This window comes from Podarcis raffonei, chromosome 6 (assembly GCF_027172205.1).
Source record: "Podarcis raffonei isolate rPodRaf1 chromosome 6, rPodRaf1.pri, whole genome shotgun sequence".
NCBI lineage: Eukaryota > Metazoa > Chordata > Lepidosauria > Squamata > Lacertidae > Podarcis > Podarcis raffonei.
In genome coordinates, this window is record NC_070607.1 from 38,340,006 (window position 1) to 38,360,068 (window position 20,063).

The window sequence follows — 20,063 nt, forward strand, 5'->3', positions numbered from 1 at the left end:
TAAACTTCTCTTTTGGGTGCCTTTGAAACTCTCCAAGTGCAGGCTTCCTGTACTTTAAAGTTGTGCTGAGCTTGACCTGGAGGACACTTGGTTCTTGTTTTTGTCTCATGAGACAAAAGATGTGTAACACACCCCCCCCCTCTATTTTGGGAAATTTCACTTTTAGGGGTCCATCCTTTGCAAAATGTGAAACTGTTCCTAAGGGGTTGGGCGTCCCAATCCTTGGTTAACTAGACACAACAGGTCAACCAAGTAGGAAGGAGGGGTTCATTCAATAAACTGAAGCTTGGGTTCTGCCAGTTTAAATCTCTCCAGCTTTCTGTAATCCACATTGGTCTCTACAGCAAAGCTGACTTGCTTGCTTTTGTTTGCATTCCATTTATCGTAACCCTCTGCCCCAGTGCCCATGCTCCCTCCCCTTCTACCTATGTACAACCCACCATTGCTGGTCTTTGGAATGGCAGCTGTGCATGCATACATATCGCAACTATTCCCCCCATCGTTGCCTCTCTTCACCCACCTCCACGCCAGTAGCCCAAGGTTCTACTACCTACCTTTGGGCCCTTCTCATCAGGCAGGCACCACTCCTACCCTCTCCCTTGACTCTTGCACGCTGCCCAGCTGTACCCTTTTACTAATAGAGAAATGAGATTCAACGTGGGTTTTAATAACTTACAGGAATTCCTGAGTATGATTGGACCAACTCAAGGCCAGATGACAGTGACACGGCTTGTGCGGGTATTAGGAGAAGGCAAACGTTTGCCATGTCCTAAAAATTGCCCACCAGAGGTAAGGCATTAAGAATTATTATGCATCGTCTTGTGTTGGGCAAATTCCCATCAGCTTGATGTTTATGAGCTTTCTTTTAATTCTCTCACAGTTGGGATAGGTGATATTTTGTTTTTAGTTGCTTCTTTTTAAAAAAACTTTCAACTGCCCCTGGAAATGCCACCCAATTTTCATTCACATCTTTTATACTACCTGTATGCACGTCAGTCAGGGCTATGCAGAAACTTTCAAAGGCTGGTTTTGTAGGTGCTCTCTCCCATTGATCTACTGACCTATTCAAGTATTTTTTTGTTACCTACCTTGAACTTTTTTGTCAGGAAAGAAAGACTGAATATAAATATAAAAAGTGCTACCAGCTGACTAGCCACTGTACATTTTTTCTTAACCGAATCATACTTGTATTTTGTAGGACTTTATTGTAGAGATTACAACAAAAGCAGCAAGTAGTAAGGGCACAACCTGTTGGTCTATAGGAAGGCATCCCAGGAGCCATAGGATGCTATGGACCCCTCTCTCTGCAGGCAGAGGAGGTTCACCCCTAGAAGCTTCCTTGTGGTTGCAGATGCCTCCATAGCTGGCAGTGCTTCTGCAGGTGGTAGAGAGAGCTTGTTAGGAGTGAATTGAGGGAAGCTTTGGAACGACAGGATCTAAAGCTCTCTCATTTAGGCCCATAATATAGGGTGGGGGGAATGCTGGATCTGGCATATTTGTTTTTCATCCTTCCAGTAGAGCTTTGAATGTGGTGATTCTTCAACCTGGAGTGTCTCCCTCATAATATGTGAGCTTTACTGATACCATAGTTAAGCTCATTGTATTAAATGTTGGCTATTTCTGCTATTGTAGCCAATACTCTTGATAATCGAGCAACTTTTGGACTTCCTGACCCAGTCATTGGCACATGTTTGTGTATATGTAGACACAAACGTAAATGTCCAAATCTTATTTCTTTAAGAATAAAGGCAATTTCAATGTGTAAGCCATAACATACCCTTTTCATTTACTAGGTTAACCAACTGATGGGGAAGTGTTGGGTTCAAGACCCAGGTGAGCGGACAAGCTTTCACAATCTGATTCAAGGATTTGAAGCACTTATCCAAAAAATGTAATCCATGCATTTTATATTTGCCACTTAAATGTTTTGAAAAGTGTACAAGGCCTTTTTATTACCTAGTGTAATTTTGTACTTTGGTAATGTTGTGTCTGAAAAGGGTTTTTCTGTTTGAGTAGCCAACACGTGAGTCCGATAAGCAGCAGAGAACATTGCTGAACATTTTGCCAGTTTATATATCTGTGCCAACAGGGTCTACCTGTAGGATCTCAGCTGCTGGGCCAAGTAGGGAGGAAAAAAATCTTTTAAGGCTACTTGTTAAGTGATATGTGCCTATACAAAGTTTGAATCATGTTGTATTAGAGAGCAAAAGATGATTTCCAAACAGTGTAGTGGCTGTCATTACAGTACAAAATGTTAATCATGGCAGATAAATAGAAATGTTCTTGACAGCATTCAAAAATGAATATTAAGGAGGTGTGCTAGATAACTTTGTTTGGAATCCAACACCAGTTTTGTCCTACACACAAAGGGACTTTGGATCTGTGCCACACATCCAAGCTACTTTTTGAGCTTGCGTCAACTCGCAAAAGCGGTTTGTGTTCAGCAAACCTGAAGTAACTCCTGTCATCGCAGCATTGTTTCTCCCTCTTGCTATATATATATGTAGCATTTGCTTTTAGTATATTCATTAAAATCCAGACACCATTGGCACTTTGTCCTGGAGCATTCTGATCTAGTCCAAAATTTCTACATCACAAAAGTCAGTCCTTCTCATATTTTCCTTCTCTTTTAAAAGGAAAACTCTATAATCTTAGGGGTGCAAAAATAATGCCAGGGGAAAGACCACGTGAAGCATGACAACATTTGGGGTTTTTATTGGGTAACAGATTGCAAGTGACAATTAAGCAGAATAGTGAGTTTTGAAGACATTTCCAGCAAGGCTGAATGGTGCATGGATTTTAATGCGCACTCTGTAAATGAAGATATTACAAGAGATAACATATACCAACCTGGAGTGGATGTACATTATTCCTGCATTGTGCACTTGCTATAAAAGAAGTAGGATTCAGTATGTTCTGCAATGAAGAGAGAGTCATATACAAGCTCTGGGGCCAAAATGCATGCATTGCCTTACTCTGTGAATTTGCTTGTCTTAACAGATAGAAGACTAATTTGGAGGCTAGTCTTTTCCTAAAGTCAGATATTGCCTTTCAGGAATTATTCAGAATTTGCAATAATGTAATGTGTAACAAATTAGAAATGCTATCAAGCAAAGAACCCTCTTGCAAATACTGCCTGTTTCCCCCCCACTGTACTCTGTATGCACTTTGTTATTCTTTATAAAAAATAAAGATTTTATCAATTAATATTAATGCATTGCCTTCATTCGTAGCTGAAACAACATTTCTCAAGGGGTGTTGGCTGTCTTGAGTGCACCTCTAAAGGTGAAGTCAAACTGTTGGGAGAATCACAGCGCCAGCTATAACCTCACTGGTACTGGCAGCCAGTTTGCTGTGAAAATCTGGGCCCTTACTGTGCAAATAGGTTGGTACATAAGTACAACGTGAATTAAATAGAGCAACGCTTCTAGGTCAGAGGTGAGGGGTAACCTATGGTGCCTGGAGGTTGCCCAGTCTGTCCTAGAAACTTAAAAATTCAAGCAATATGACCTCCAGTCATGTTAACAATACCACACATACACTTTAGGAGATCACTGACTTTTCAAGAAAAGAGTTGCCATGTACTAGGGTTACAAATATTCAACTAGCTCAACAAATCTCCCCAACATTCACAATGTACCTTCAGGAGCACACAATAAGCCACGCCAGCTTTATACTTCAGTGTAGCTTGCCAATTTATTTACAGAGAAATTGATTGCTCAGAAAAGATACATTCAATGTGAATAATACTAAACACAGAGAAGAAAAATCTCGCTATGACGTTCTGTTACTTCTGAATAATGTATATTAGTTTTATATAACAGCCTCCTAATCAAGAAACTTGTAAACTGCACCTAACTTTAAATCTGACTGGATTTCAATCAGGCTTACCTTGATCTCTCTTCACTGGAGACAAGCTATGCTGCCTTCATTGATGTACATTTCTTCATAACCTCCCGCTGCAGATTTTACCATTGCTAATGCTGGGCCTCATGCATTTTAAATCTTACTTCAGAAACAAAAACCTACAAATTGGGGTCACTATGGAAAATGGCAGCTGTATTGGTTATTTCAAACATGTTCCAAACAACAGGAAAGTAGCTTTCTGTGAATCTTAGTTAGAAATAAATTAAAAGCCAGCAAAAAGCATGAATACACCACATTCCACCCGGTTCCAGTGAACACAAATAATTGCCATGGATATAAAGTGCAAGAAAAGATACTGAAGAATTTCCAAGGTGGCAGTGATTAATCAAGAGTACTGTAGTATAGACATAGGGTGTGGAGCAGATAGATCCTTAAACTAAATGCAAGTCAGTAAGATAGCAATGCATTCAGTTCCACTGGATACTAAATGGAAATTCACATTATTTTTCCCCAAAGAAACCAATTAACAAGAAATAGACCTAGAAGCCTAAGACTATAAATGCACAGCTAGTATCAATTCTCTTCATGGAAATTTTGTCATGCACACGTGGTATTGCCAGCAACCATTTATTTTAATGAAGTGTGTTGATATCTTCCTAGCGTACTTCCACTTTAGCAGCTACAACTGCTATTTTATTATTTTTTTAATCCAGAAAAGATCTGCCTACTTTGACTAGACTGTACTGCAATGATTATACTCAACCTAACCATTGTCTGGGCTGTAATCCAATATGCAAGCCCCATTAAAGCCAATAAAGGAATATTGCTATCAGGATCAAACATGAACTTAACTTTGCAGCCAGGATTCTAAATCTTTGAAGGAGGAAAAACCCAGCACAATTGTTTCTTTAAGACTACCACTGCAACTTTCCCAGCAAGAACATTTCCTCTCACTCTTATTTTATTGCTTCGAGAAACATTCTCAAGGGGGCAAAGCTGCCATTTCTTTAAGAGCTTAAGAAATAACTTAATTGTCACTCAATGCATAGAAACTAGTCTGGAGGGTATCTGCCATTAGTAGCTCCCCACACACAAATTTACTCAGAGAAACTACATAGATTGGTTCTCCAATATCTACAATACATATTAAAAGTGAAAGGTAAGGATGACATGAATGTGGCTTTGACTCCAAGCAAGATGCTGATCTTAATAAACACGTTTTCTTTTAAGATACAATTCTGCATAATGTACTCCCGAGCCCTGAGTTTGCTGACCAACGTATTCCACTGGGCCATCTTCTGGAGTGGTGATGAGGTACGAAGAGCCCCGCTTTTCATTTCTTATTGGTGCCATCTAAACATCATAAAAGTCCATTATTACAGCAATGTGTGTGCAGTTACTTAAAAGAATACTGAATTATCCTTTCTATAAGCAAACTATACTGATCTCTAAGGATGACCAACACTAGATCTAGTTACGTAAATAAAATAAAATAAACGGACTAGGACAAACCATAAGGCTACTTGGAATGTTTTTCAATAGCAACGAAATGAAGTCAAAAGACTTTGTATAGCAGCCCTGACAAATTCTTAAGCTGCATTATGCGTTTTCTGAACACTAGGTGGCAGCACAAGACATCAACCTAGCAACATGTAGGTGCCAACAGAGAAACAGACTAGTATGCAGAACTTTTCCAAATTGGTCTCTCTGCTTCACTCTTTCTCTCTCTCTATATATATATAAAATATAAAAATCTGACCACATTTCATATGTATGTGTGAAGGAATTCTAGCTCATTTATTTATTGCACTTTCATCCTACTCATCCACTGCATTCGGAAAGCTGTACCTAACGAAATTTCTCATTTGCATACTATTTAAAAATACATGAGAATGCTGAAAGGCTATCCATCACAGGTGTGTAGTGTAATTTATCGGCCGCTTCAGGAATAAGCGTGCCAACTCTTTCCTCTTACCTTCAGTGGGTTTTGAGGCGCCAGGGGCAAAATGCCTGGATGGAAGGACCCCTGCGTGGCAGCGTAATACGATGGCATGACTTGCAAGTAGCTACTGAAGTCCCCATACACTCCACTATCAGGTTCCTACATGGAGAAAACACAGAAAGGGAAACACTACGGTTGCTGGCCACTGAACAGAAACGGAGACATATTTCCGGGAGAAACGATTAATCATAAATTCTGTGACAGAGGAGAGTATCAATGTGCAGGCAACCCCCAATTTGCGCAGGGGTTGCAGTCCAGCTCATGATGTGTGACAGCAAGAGGGTGCATAAGCCCATTTGACCATGCCTGCTTTTCCTGCCACTTCTGGGTCTCTGCGATGTGCACGTGTGCAGTCGCACCTCAAATGGACACACACAAATCTGTTGTTGCCTGTATTCAAAAGTAGTAAGTATAAGTTTCTTAAAGGCAAAGTATCTCTGAGAATCTCCCTTTACTGTTTGGGGAGAGTATATTTTTTTCTCAGACATCTGAGCCAGAAACATGGTCAGTACCAAACTTGGGAGATGTTTTACCCCAAACACCAATGAAAACCAATTCATTCTGTTTTTCAGATGCTGTAACCTTTGCTACATCACCTTGTTAAAATGCTTCCCTAAAATTACAGGCGTTTTGACAATGGTATTGAGATTTTGCTAGAGCCCAGTGAACAATTTTCTTGATTTCCTCTGCCCAGATCAGCCAAGGAAAACTCAGGCAATTATAAATGCAGAACATGAACATAAGAGGAATGCACCTCATTCCATTAAAGGAATGTTTCTACTACCAACAAATACCTATCCTATAAATACCCTGGATAATTTTCATTTACGAAAAGAATTCTGCAAAAAGGGAAATTCAGAATTCTATGGTTCACACTGCCTAGCCTTTTTTTTTTTTCCTTTTAAGAAGGATAAGCTCAAGTTTGCAAAGAAAAAAAAATTCTTCAAATAGTGTTTGGTTACTTCATGGCACACAGGTGTCCTGAAGATTCTGAAATATGCTTACTGAAAGAACTTCAGGGAGAAAATTATAAGAAGTGCTATGTAATCTGTTACTTTGGTTGAATTTCAAAATCTAGCCTTGTTTACTGACAACCTTGACATAGGCTGCTGGTGAAGCATACTGAATCATCATCCACTTACCTCTGAGCCACCATTTTCTAATTCCCCTACTCTAGTTTGGATGGTATGGTATGCCTGGGCATATTGTTGATACCACTGCTGGACTGAATCCTGCAAAAGACGAAGGCAATTTTTATCAACTTCTGCAATTTCGCACCATGATTAATATGCTCGTTACAAGATATTAAAAGCACAAGCTTTGCAAAAACAAATACATATGCATGTTTTTGTTAATCTGGATCAATCTGCTCCATCTGAATGCAAGAGAAAGTTAAGGTGGTGCTTTCTCTGCTCCCTCTTACTTATTCTCTTTCATTTCCTATAGCAAATCACTCAGCAATATTTTGTGTTTTTATATGTGCTTACCTAGTTGATTCCTTGATTTATCAGCTTTAATCCCCAACAATATCTAACAGGTTTATAACTTTAAGGTTTTTCAGGAAGTACAGTACTGGAAAATGTTTAATACTCAGTGTCTTGAGATATTTTGGCAATCATAATCCTATAATTTATACAGTAATTTGCACAGCTACAGGAGAATTAATAGATTGACTCCATCTATTAGGCACATCCTTTAATTTAGAAAGAAACCAATACAGTCCCTGTGACAAGTATTTTGATTTGTGGAAAACAGCTCAAAGCATAAGAAAATTCCTGCCCATCTATTCTCAGAGTGGCCAACAAACAGGACCTTAGTGTAACTGTTATTGCAGTCATCCAAGTTTCTGCCCTTGTGTGCCTCTCTATATTTCTCAAATGTAAAATCCTCTGTCTTGGCTGAAAGATAACTTTGACATCCTCATCCAAGTGTATAAAGACATTACAACCTGTTAGCCAAGAAGCATTATTTGCTGCAATACTCAATGTGACACAAACTGACTTACACTCTGGCTTTTGAAAATATTTGCAAGACTAGTTTAAAACCAACCAGGCTGAAGTTGTCATGAAAACCATTTTTAATGATGTGTTGGCCTCTATTATGTATACTGACTGACTGTCCAGGAAAAAAATAAAGAAGAGGATGGAAGGCCAACTAGAATTTGTGCAGGTTAGATAAACTGAGTTAAAACAGAAGACTAAATCCAAATCGTGCCATCTGTTTAGCAACAGTCATCCATCACAAGCTAAGGTAGAATTTACTTAGAATTGCTTGTTATTTCAATTTTTATATGTATAAATTTATCTTCTATTACATTTTCTTTTATAAATGCTGTATTTGGTGAATTAATCATTAGTTTTGCTGCAACCTGTCTTGCATAATCGATAACAAGCATTTGATTTGCTACGCTAGTAGCTACAGTGTATTTATTTGAGGGGGGCTGGTCTGGTAAAAGCTAATTCAGCCCCATGTTTCCCAGCAACATTCACAGTTCAGGACTTTCGGCATGGATTAAATAAATGATGAGAAATGCCAGTGAGAAACTTAATCAAACCAGCTGATTAGCGAATGCTCTTAATTCTCTCTTTCAGGATTCAATAAACTAAGCTGCTGCAGCAGCTCAACTAGATCAACTTCCCCCAAGCCTTAAAACAGTGGTCTGCATGCCATAGCTACTTCCCATCAGTGTCAGAAACTTCCTGAATGGGAAACAGTGCTGGTGTCTACAGGACATACTTTGCCATGTGGTTCCAGGTGCACTATTAGCAGCACCTCACCAATTTAGAACCATCTGCCTCGCTGTGCTTCCATATTAAATGGTGCTATTTGTTTCTACTCCCATTAAATGTATGAAAAGCTGTTGACAGCAGGATTGTCTGCCAACAGAGACCTACAGAATCCTGCTGTCAACAGTTTCCACAATTAGCAGCAACACACACAAGGCAGACCAGGCACTTTAGAAGAAAGCAAATTCACAAGAACTAAAAAAGTGGCAAAATGCAGACAGGTAATAGTTATACTTTCCCCCTTAATGTTCTATTCAAAACCGACACATAAACCATTTTATTCAACTTTATCAGTTTCCTGCACAGAAAGGTTCATGACTCTGTGAATGGTATTCCAAAGCTTATACCATCCCTTACATCACACAAAACATTTACCAACTAGAAATCTGACTCACTGTCTCATGCATGTTTTTAATGCATGATAATTTATGGGTCTCCTTAAATGCTCATCTGTCTAGAACCCAGTCATGCTTTTATAACAAACTCTGACCCAAACAAAACACACAGCCACCAGCTGCAATGAAACAATATTCAAGCCACATACCTGTGTGTAATCCTCATACTGCGGTGAATAGTTAAAATAGCTTTCCACCGGTTGTTGCGCTGTGGTTCCCTGAGCAGCTGCAGCACTGAGTGAGTTATTTGAAAGTCCAGCCTGCTGCTTAGTATTACTGGCTTTGCTGGCAATTGCTGCTGCTCAGAGAAGAAAAAAAGCATTCTTACATGTCCTATAAGATCGAAAACAAGGCTTCATCTAAAACAGAACGCTAACCATCAATCCATAGCCCCAAAGGCCAAAGCTAGGCTGAAAAAGGAAGGAGTGATGTTGAGCACTTGGTTATCACCCTGATTGAAGACCTTATTCTTCATCGAAGAATGAAATTCTGGCAGTAATACAGAACAGGGCAATTTTGCTGACTAACCATTGGCTTCTCTCTTAATTAATATCAGAATCTAGGCCTCGATTGGAAGCCTCTCCCAACACTTGGGAAGAGATAGACCAGGTGTTTCAGTCTGTATAAATCTTTTCTGTTTTTTCACTACTATTCTGCCTTCTATTTATGCTTCTGTATCATCATGGAGCCCTAGGTTCCTGCTTAAAAGGTTCTGATTAAAAGGGGTGGGCTGTAGTCATTTACTTAAAGCTATAACTGGGAATCACAGTTCCTCAACTTCCGGTATCTAGGGAGCATGAGAGACAGGTGGTGAGGCAACAGGCCAGATCAAATGCAGAGGCTCAGAGGCTTTCTGTAGAGGAGAATCAGGGGGTAAGGAGACCCCACCTTCTGATTAGCTCCTGCAAATGCTCTCTTGAGGCTGTTTTCCCCTCAGCCAGGAACCTAGCTGGAAGAAAATGAACTAAAAATGGCATAGAGCATTTGTGGTGAACAATCAGTGGAATACGCAAAGCACTAGGGCTGCCAATTCTCACCATAAATGGCACCCCACCTCTGCGCATTTCACAAGGATGGAAGCCCCCATGTTTGTCTCATAATGGGTAAGCTCTGGCCTTAGGGCTAAACTGCATATTATGTTAGAGCTTTGTTTTTGGTGCTTCCAAGTAAATCCTTTCTGTAAAAACAGCTGTAGGGGACTCCCATTTTTAACTGGGACTATGGGCATTCAGTGAGGGTTGTTCCACTCTACCCTACCCTACTGCAGTTCTGAAACTCACACACATGCATAGTTGCAGTTAGCTGCAGAGGCAAAACTAGCAGAATTAACACACATTTCCCCTTGCAACTAATAGCAGCTCATGGAGCGGAGGCTTTGGTGTGCACAGAAAGGATTAAGATACAGACACACACCCCCACCTCACCCGTGGGCCTAATCCAAAGTGGGTGGGCCCTGCTGCTGCTTGGCAAGTCAACATAACATGTAGTATTTTGGCTTTTGTTATCAGCATTTTCTTGGAGTTAAATAGGCGGGACACTGACTGTTATGTGCAATGCAACTTGTTCAAGACACACAGTTTAGTTGAGACTGTGGATGAGTTAGTTTGATCATATGAAATTAGATTTAGAAGGCAAAATCCAGTGAAGGTGAGTGGTGCATGCTCTAGTAATCTCCTGCTTGGATTACTTCAATGCACTCTACGTGGGGCTACCTTTGACGGTGACCCAGAAACTACAATTAATCCAGAATGCGACTGGTGACTGGGAGCGGCCGCAGAGACCACATAACACCGGTTCTGAAAGAACTACCTTGGCACCCACTATGTTTCCGGGCACAATTCAAAGTGTTGGTGCTAACCTTTAAAGCCCTAAACAGCCTCGGCCCAGTATACCTGATAATTTTTTCTTTTAATGGTAATCTTCTTAAAATGAAAGATTTCTTTTTAAATAATTTGAAATACCGCGGTCACTGGCATTATTTACAACTACAGTAACCAACATAACTCCCCCTCTTGAGAAAACCCAAGGGTTGCCTTCAGAGGCACCAGTTACCTGCTTACCTGAAAGACAGACTGAAGGCAGCACACTTGCCAAGTTCAAGTAGGGATTGGTACTCAGATGGATCTCCTTGGGAGGTTCTCCAAGCAGAGAGGTCTGGGTTTTTGAAGAACTCTGAAGTAAAAAGCAAATAAAATGTCGACACTTCTACTAAAGGTTGAACAACATAAAATAATACATTTTGAACAGATATTGAAATTAAACATCCTATTAGGGAAATTTTACTTCTCATAACATAGACCCAAAGAGCTGAAGAGACTAAGGCTGCAATTCTATAATCCTATATAAGGCAGGAAACAGTACATCAGTGTTATGGCAATCAATTGTTTGCAGTGGGTGCCTATGTGCAGAGATGAAGAGAGAAAATGGGTATAGAAATAAACAAAACCAAAAAAGGGTCCAAGAATGATATTCAGCTGTGCTATCCTGTTTGTGCAGAGGACTGCTGCTTCTATAAATGGGATTTAACCCCTCCTCTCTTCCTCGCCCTCCTTCATGGATCACTGCCTTGTCATGGGAGAAAAGCAATGACAAACCTAGACAGCATCTTAAAAAGCAGAGACATCACCTTGCCAACAAAGGTCCGTATAGTAAAAGCTATGATTTTTCCAGTAGTGATGTATGGAAGTGAGAGCTGGACCATAAAGAAGGGTGATCGCCGAAGAATTGATGCTTTTGAATGACGGTGCTGGAGGAGACTCTTGAGAGTCCCATGGACTGCAAAAAGACCAAACCTATCCATTCTGAAGGAAATCAGCCCTGAGTGCTCACTGGAAGGACAGATCTTGAAGCTGAGGCTCCAATACTTTGGCCACCTCATGAGAAGAGAAGACTCCCTGGAAAAGACCCTGATGTTGGGAAAGATGGAGGGCACAAGGAGAAGGGGACGACAGAGGACGAGATGGTTGGACAGTGTTCTCGAAGCTACCAACATGAGTTTGACCAAGCTGCGGGAGGCAGTGGAAGACAGGAGTGCCTGGCGTGCTCTGGTTCATGGAGTCACAAAGAGACAGACATGACTAAACAACAACAACTCTTCCTCACTACATTATCCTCATTTATGCATTCTCTGGTGGGTTGGGAGACACACCCAGAGCAGATGAGAGCAGGACAGGGGAGAGAGCAAGAGGAAGTTGCATTTCATTTACAGGCGCCATATTGAATCTTGCCCCCATTCTGAATTTTCTTAAGTTGTGTATGCACAAGGCATGAATGGATAAGAATTGTATGACTCTTCCTCACTTTCCAGTCATTGTTTCTTGAAAGACAAAGGAAGAACCAAGGGTCAGGTTTGTATCAACACAGCAAAAACATACATCTATTTACTCCTAGCGGACGCCTTGCAAACCACCACTTACATGGAAATTATGTTAATGCAAAAAGGCTCCAGTTAAAAATGTGTTTCCAAAGTACCCTGCATTTATTCCTTGCCCAAGAATAAACACTCTTCCCTCTCCATAACACTCTTGATATGACTAAAAGCAATTTAGATTTCAAATCTTGGTTAAGATTTTATGGGGTTTTTTGGTGTTGTTGTAGTTGAAAGAGACCCTGAGGGTCATCTAGTCGAACCTCCTGGAATGCAGGAATCACAGCAAAAGCATCCATGACTGACAGCCATATTCATGCATTCATTCATTCGTTCGTTTGTTCGTTTATTTAAGCCTGTTTCAGATAATTGCAGTTATTGTCACTGGCAATGATAATGCAGTGCTGCACCGTGGTTAATACAGGCAGTGGAATTCAATGCAATCAATGTAAAGTGCTGATGATATCGTGACCTAACTCTTCTTAACTGCAGTTTAGAAAGCCCATTTAATTATCGCTGCACTGGTCCCAATGCACTGTTTTGAAATTTTAACTAAATATAATATACTTTACATCATAAAAGAAACATTGATTATCTATACATCAGATTCTGCTGCACAATAAAACCCCCACATAGAATAATTACAAATATAAAATTTCAGCTGGGTGGTTATTAGTAAACAGCACTAACATTTCATCTCCTGCAAGTGGTTTTTAATTCATGTGAAATTAAGAATGAACAGTAATGGAAATATTACACGAAGGTGTTATTTCCTATGGACTTTAACAACACCAACGTCCGAATGGAATTGCAATACAGTCGTAGTTTGGATCCCAAACACCTTGGTACTAGGGACATTTTGGCTCTCAAATGCTGCAAACCCGGAAGTGAGTGTTCCGGTTTGCAAACGTTCTTTGGAACCTGAACATCCAGTGGGGCTTCCGATTGGCTGCAGGAGCTTCCTGCAGGCAATCAGAAGCCATGCTTTGGTTTCCAAATGTTTTGGAATCTGAACAGACTTCCGGAATGGATTCCATTCGACTTCCAAGGTATGACTGTACTGAACTTACAAAATTTATACACCTCTTGAATGTAAAGAGAAGCAAAATAAATTTGAATCAGTTTACAATGATAATAAAACAAAGTTATCAGTAAAAAAAAGCAAGTTTTAAAAACATTTTTTTCAAAATAATGTACTCAACTTCTTACCCCCAAGCTTAAATCTGGGCTCTTTGCCTGGCCTTGTTGCTTGAGATGTCCTGCCCGTAGGCCTCCAGCAGCGACATTTGGTAAGCTTTGCAGGTAACCCTGGGACCCTGAGCCAGTGCCTTCTGTCAGTCCTACTGCGGTTGACAGCTTGTCCTGCGTGTTGTTTTGCCTTGGCACTGCTTGTCCAGATACATGCTGATTTGGAAAGAATGGCAGCATGCCAATCCCTGTTGCAACCGGCGTTTGAGCTGCAGTCCGATTAGATACTGCGCAGCCAACCATAAATGGAAAAAAGGAAGCTATATTAGGCAAGAATTATTACTAGAACATCATGCTCATGTTGTTTATTATGTGAAAAGCACTGAGAAATCTATTTAAATGATTGCAACAGAAAAGATAATTCTAGTGGCTGGGCAAGGAAATACATTAAAACTTAAAAGGCTCTCTAGCTTTGCTATTTATACAACTGGTCTTACACCTTAACCGTTGCTAGCGACTGAAAAGGGGGATCTTGTGCTTTAAAATTTCACAGAGGAGAATTAAAAGAGGATGCCTTAGGCAAGAAAGCATTGGGAAGAATATTCTGTGGTGAAGGAGAAAACTACGGCTCTTCGTGCCTTAAAAAATCTGAATTGTCAGTAATATGGGAGCCACCATCTGCTAACAAGAGGAACATAGACATAGACTCCTTCCAGAAGTGCCATCACATACTGGCCATTCCAGCCCAGCAGTATGTCAGTCCACCTCCTCTTTATTATAGAGGAAACAATTTGGACCTACGATAAAATGGTGCCAGCCACGCTTTCCTTCAGGCCCTCCTGCCCCTGCCCCCGTTTCCTGTCCCTCCACTCCACCCCAAGCCATGGCACTAGCCAAGGGGGGGCAGGGAGGGGCAGCTGCCACCCTAGATCAAGCAAAACAATAGAAATACTTGACTGACCAATCATGACGGTCCTGCCCCCCCAAATCCTGGCTACGCCCATGCCCCCATTCCAAAGACATTCATTGTTCTGTAACTAAACAGGGTGGGAAATGCAAAACATGGAAGCCTCTTGAAGGAACATGGGTAGACCTGGAGGCGGAGCTTTCATTAAGACAATGTTTTTTTTTAATACATGGCGATACGCCCATTTTTTTTTCCTGCTGCCTTCTTCTACACATGCCAAGGTTGTGTGTTTGATCCCTGTATGGGACAACTGCATAGTTCTGCATTTGGTTTGGATTGGATGATACTAAGGGTCCCTTCTAACTCTGCAATTCTATGACTATTTAACTTTATCCTATAACAGGATTGCAGTCCCTCTACCAGGTATTTGAAATCTGCCATGGCAAACAACCATAGCTACCCATAAACTGTCTTTGTTAAACATTCTCGTTTCTAACACAGTTGCTAAAACAAAGCCAAGAGCATGCTGTCTAAAGGGGCTGCTGTTCTTAATTATACATGCACTGTGGGAAATCTTTTTTTTTTTAGCTCAAGGGCCACATTCCCTCCTGGACAACCTTCCAAGGGCCACATGCAAAAGTGGGTGGAGCAACGACTATGGCTCTTTACCTTGGTTCAGTGGGCTGCATTGTATAACAGGCTACAGTCCTACTACATAAGAAGTCAGAGGTATCTGCATGCACCCATACCCCTCCAAACAAACATTGTTCAATTCAAGCAAGCAAGAGCCATTTACACAGTTCAAAGACACATTCGAGGCAGAGAAAAGCACTTGCGCAGCAGGTCCATTGAGGGTCATAACCCTGAAACAGAGGGCCACCCATGGCCAAGGAATATGCCCTGGGAAAGAGTCCTGAAAGCCAAGACTGAGGGGCCTGGAAAGCTGCATTAGGCTTCCAGGACTGAGGTTCACCACCTGAGTCAGAAGCATATTTTCGAAGCGGGCGTTTGCTACTATAACAGTAATCGAAATGTTACTTGCAATTGCGTGCTTCTCCGTGACTCCCCATGTCTGTGGTCACTGATGGCACAGCACCCATTCCTAACATTGTCTGAAGCAGCACACCTGGAGGCTCTCCAAGCAAGCCTGGTTTCTGCAAAGAAGTACAAAAGAATTGCATACGTTTAAGAGATGCCTTAGTAGACTTGTTTCTCAGCCTTTCAAATGCAGGTAATTTATTTGAGCATACTACTGGATTAACAGAAGACCAAAGAAACAAGGAAACATTTAGTGTGCGACAAGATAACATTCTCTAGGAGGAAGACTTCCCCACTTTTTATCTAATCCACAATTATAGACTAAAGGAGATTACTACAGGTTTATTATGGTCAGTCTAAGATTTCAACTCACACTATTTGTCTGAATATTCTCAAGCTTCGCTAGTTGTGCCAGCTGTAAATTGGAAAGGTTCTGTAGCAGCAAACTAGATGCATTTCCAAGAACTGGTCCCTGTCAGTTAAAAGTGGGAGGGGAGAAATGAGTTATATATGAAACCAGCATTATTCAGATACAGAAGAAGAAATATTTTCATATGTCTGTCAGAAAACTCTACAATCTCAGTTTAAAGAAAGGTAAATTCAAGAGCTACATTAATTATCTGCTATTGTCAATTCACAATTCCGTTAAGAGGTTATTTAAAGTTACTCTATTATTCAGGATAGTCTCCATTATAAATTGGAAGAACTATCTATTCCCTTCTTTTTTTATACTACCTTAAGTCCCCTGCAGCAATCACTTTGAACCTCAAAGCATTTAATCTGTCCCCCGCCCCCCTCAATGCTTGTTTCAATAGATGATATTGGACTTCTACATTCTACAAACAAAACAACTTTATCAAAAACACATTTGGAAGAAAACTGCAGTATAACACAGATATAGGGAGCTGCCAACTTTCTTCAACCAATTACATAAAAACAAAACCACTGCAGCAATTTAAATTACTCAGGAGTTAAGTATAAAAATAAATCTTTCAGCAATGATATCACAAGCATGGTGTTAAACAAAATATAGCTGATTATATGACAGTTTAATTAATCTTTCTGGGTCAAGTTTAATGACTCATTTAAACCATAATTCTTCCGTTAAGTATAATCAGGGCATAATTCTGTTGCAAAGTAAAAGCACCTCCTTGTTTGGTCGTTGCATACCTAATCCAAGGCAGGATTCTCAAGCCTCATCATTCAGACTCTGACTACAGTCAAACATGGCTCCTCACTGTGATTTGAGGAAAGGCATTCTTGTTCCTTTGCAAAGCAGTTACATAATTGGCAAAGACCATAGAGATAAACACCAATGACATGTATTTGGGAAAGGGTTACTTTTTAATATGCAACCATGCAACATGTGTTTCCAGTGATACTTCCGGAGGGGAAGCAATTTTCTTTGGGTATAAACCAAAGTCCTACATAATAGCGGTAACAGCTAACACCTACACAACTTTAGCAGTTACACTTCCAAATGCAGAAGTGTGATTGACCCTCTGATCTGCCGAGTGCGAATCAACTGCATATCACGTTATACCTATTCTCTCTCTCTCTCTCTTCTGGTTTAGAAAACAAACAAAAACAAAAATCCTCATGCTTCAGTGTATTTCTAGAAAAGTGAAGCAAGGCTTATTATCTTTAGATTCATGTTGCCTTATAGACAGTCTGTTAAGAGAACAAGTTGGAGGCTTAGCATGTTTTCCCTTTAGCCATACAATAGAATTTTAAAGGGAAATGTTATATTCGCTTTATAGTTTATTCTTTACTTCTCCCTCCTCCAAACTTTAGAACATTGTGGGTCAAGTAAAAAATCCCAAGATTTCATGCTGTCTCAGACAGTTCAAAATGAGGTCTTGCTTTGAACATCTCCCTAACTGAAAGATGCTTTATTTTAACAAGTCCTTTTCTTTGCTGTTTAATAAATAAATCAGTGATATTTGGGGCTTTTCTCTCTCTTTTGAGAGTGTATTTAGGAAAGCAAGCATTATTGTATTGCATTGTAAGATGATATACCATATATACTCGAGTATAAGCCGACCCAAATATAAGCCGAGGCACCTAATTTTAGCACAAAAAACTGGGGAAACTTATTGACTTGAGTATAAGCCGGTTCACCACACCACAAACCTGGTGGTGGCGGCAGCGGAGGAAGAACAAGCAGCCTGAAGGGGCTGCTTTTGGGCCGCTCGTCCCTCCGCTGCCACCTGCCTCACTTGAGTATAAGCCGAGGTGGGCTTTTTCAGCATAAAAAATGTGCTGAAAAAGTTGGCTTATACTCGAGTAAGAATTCCAACGATATTTCAGCACTCCATTCTGAAGTGTGGTTCATATAATATATTATCGTTACTATATGAGATCAATGAAAACAGGTGGTATTCAACTAAAGCAGGCATAGGCAAACTCGGCCCTCCAGAAGTTTTGAGACTACAACTCCCATCATCCCTATCTAACAGGACCAGTGGTCAAGGATGATAGGAGCTGTAGTCTCAAAACATCTGGAGAGCAGAGTTTGGGGGTAACTGAACTAAAGAGCTGCATGAGCAAAATTAAGATCCAGTTGCACAATGGAACTTCCTTCCTTTCTTGTCCATGTGCCACCCCCAAATCTGTTCTGCTGCGTTGGGGAAAACTCCGTAACAGATCTGGTGGGGATGGGGAGAATGTTCCATTGCAAAAGGAGAATTCTTTGCACTGAAGCAATGTTCCCCTTAACGCTATATTGACTACAACCCTAGAATACAATTGACATTGTATTGCACTAGCTGCACGTGAACTCTCACTGTGCATGTTGACTTAAATTACTTCGCGAAAATATTTTATATCAGCTTATAGACATACCTGATGAACATTGTTGAAATGCAAAAAGGCTGGGTTGATTGATGGGTTTACAAGGTGGGGCACACTCATGGGAGCTCCAAGGACTGCTTTAGAGTAAACAGATTGTCATATTTATTATAAATCCACAGCACTTAATGCCTGTATATATAAACAGTATAAATAATTGCTATAAACGCCACAATTCCCTTGCTATTTTCTAATTGTTCTGCTAGATGTGTAAATAGCTAAGTTGTCATCATTTGCAAAAAAGCTAAATCATGGTTTTGTTGGAATGAACCCAAACAAAATCGAGGGCTCCTTTCCTCTCCTCCTCTCACAGAGAAGTTCAGCTTAGAATCTCTGCTTGTTGTTGCATACAAACCAGAGATTATGGCCTGTCACAAACTCTGGTTAGTTAACAAGGCTACCTTCAAAAGCTACATTTTGAACATATCTTATTTTGAAAATGACCAGTCTGTTTTAAACCAGAGATCTGGTTCACATGACACAAGCTAGGTGAAAAGTGAAACTCAACATTTGTATAGTCTCATAGACACAGGAGAGAGGAAGAGTGGAGCACTCAAGTTTAAGGCTTTGCTTAGGCTTGTCATTAGCTTTTGCACGTAGCAAGAAACCATTGCATTACTTGCAAATTGGGCCAAAGAAACTTCTTCATATGCCTTACAGTTGCTTGCATTTCACATTGGATTTGCTTTGGTACAGTCATACCTTGAGTTTCGTCTTTTCGTGTTATATCCTGCGGGAACCCGGAAGTACCGGAAGTGGTTACTTCCGGGTTTCGCTGCTCACGCATGCGCAGAAGTGCCAAATCGTGTCGCGCGCCTGCGCAGACGCAGCACTTCAAGTTGTGGGCATTTCACGTTACGGACGGGCCTCCAGAACGGATCCCGTCCATAACACAAGGTACCACTGTATTTAGTAGCATGCAGACAAAAGTGACAATTCCTCTCAGGTGCGAATTTTCCTATCTCCCACAAACCGCCCCCCCGCCCCCCGATTTAATGACAATGTGAAGTCCTTGAATGCTGATAACAATGAACACGTCCTGGCAGTTTTTGTCCAGTTGGCCACAAAGAAGAAAACACACCAATTAGAGAATGATACAGTTTAGAGTTACTTCTGCTGGTGAAAGACTATGGAAGCCAAAGCAGAATCTGAAAGGGGTGAAACAAAATCTCCTTTTTGATTCTTAAGAACTGTACAGTTGCATTTAATTATGCACCAGCCATAGCTAATATAAAGGGAAAGCTCACATGAGCTTTTGGAGGTAAAGCAGAGCAAGCCAACTTTGCACACTCTGCTTGGCACAGAAATGAGTTTTCACTTGAGCAGCACACAACACAGCTTGTGCTGCTACACAAAAAGCAAATATGCAGCAGTATGGCTATTGGGCTAATTCTTGATGTTCCAATTTTGAAAACATATTAAAGCTAGAATTAGTGAAACACAGAAAAACAAACCCGGCTGAGCAAAGTATCGCAAAAGCTTTTGTGGGTATTCGGAAGAGTCAACCAGTATATCCCAAAGATGATCCAGAAAGCATTTTTTACAAAGATAAAGAAGAGGACAGGTTCTCTTATGGATCTGTAACTGGTTCAAGGAGTCAGAACACAGGAATAAATTGAGAGTTTCTATAAAGCAAGCAAGCAAGCAAGCAAGCAGTGAGGTC

The 20,063-nt window shown here is 40.6% G+C and overlaps 2 protein-coding genes across 3 annotated transcripts in view; one reads left to right on the forward strand and one right to left on the reverse strand.

Moving 5' to 3' along the window:
- The window catches only part of JAK1 (Janus kinase 1), a 36,109-nt gene extending 32,902 nt beyond the window's left edge, over positions 1 to 3,207 (forward strand). The window contains exons 24-25 of the mRNA XM_053392117.1: positions 679 to 789; positions 1,794 to 3,207. Of these exons, the coding sequence (XP_053248092.1) occupies positions 679 to 789; positions 1,794 to 1,895 (213 nt within the window). The 3' untranslated portion in view covers positions 1,896 to 3,207. The remainder of the gene's footprint in view (positions 1 to 678; positions 790 to 1,793) is intronic.
- A 463-nt stretch (positions 3,208 to 3,670) lies between these two features.
- Positions 3,671 to 20,063, reverse strand: part of RAVER2 (ribonucleoprotein, PTB binding 2) — a 40,846-nt gene continuing 24,453 nt past the window's right edge. The window contains exons 6-14 of one of the 2 annotated variants that reach the window (XM_053392153.1): positions 18,395 to 18,477; positions 15,924 to 16,022; positions 15,555 to 15,666; positions 13,627 to 13,892; positions 11,111 to 11,222; positions 9,200 to 9,348; positions 7,012 to 7,101; positions 5,843 to 5,968; positions 3,671 to 5,220 (exon numbers count right to left, since the gene is read on the reverse strand). In XM_053392153.1, coding sequence (XP_053248128.1) covers positions 5,074 to 5,220; positions 5,843 to 5,968; positions 7,012 to 7,101; positions 9,200 to 9,348; positions 11,111 to 11,222; positions 13,627 to 13,892; positions 15,555 to 15,666; positions 15,924 to 16,022; positions 18,395 to 18,477 — 1,184 coding nt within the window. In that variant the 3' untranslated portion in view covers positions 3,671 to 5,073. Of the gene's footprint in view, positions 5,221 to 5,842; positions 5,969 to 7,011; positions 7,102 to 9,199; positions 9,349 to 11,110; positions 11,223 to 13,626; positions 13,893 to 15,554; positions 15,667 to 15,923; positions 16,023 to 18,394; positions 18,481 to 20,063 lie in introns of both variants that reach the window. The other variant, XM_053392152.1, reaches the window with a different exon arrangement.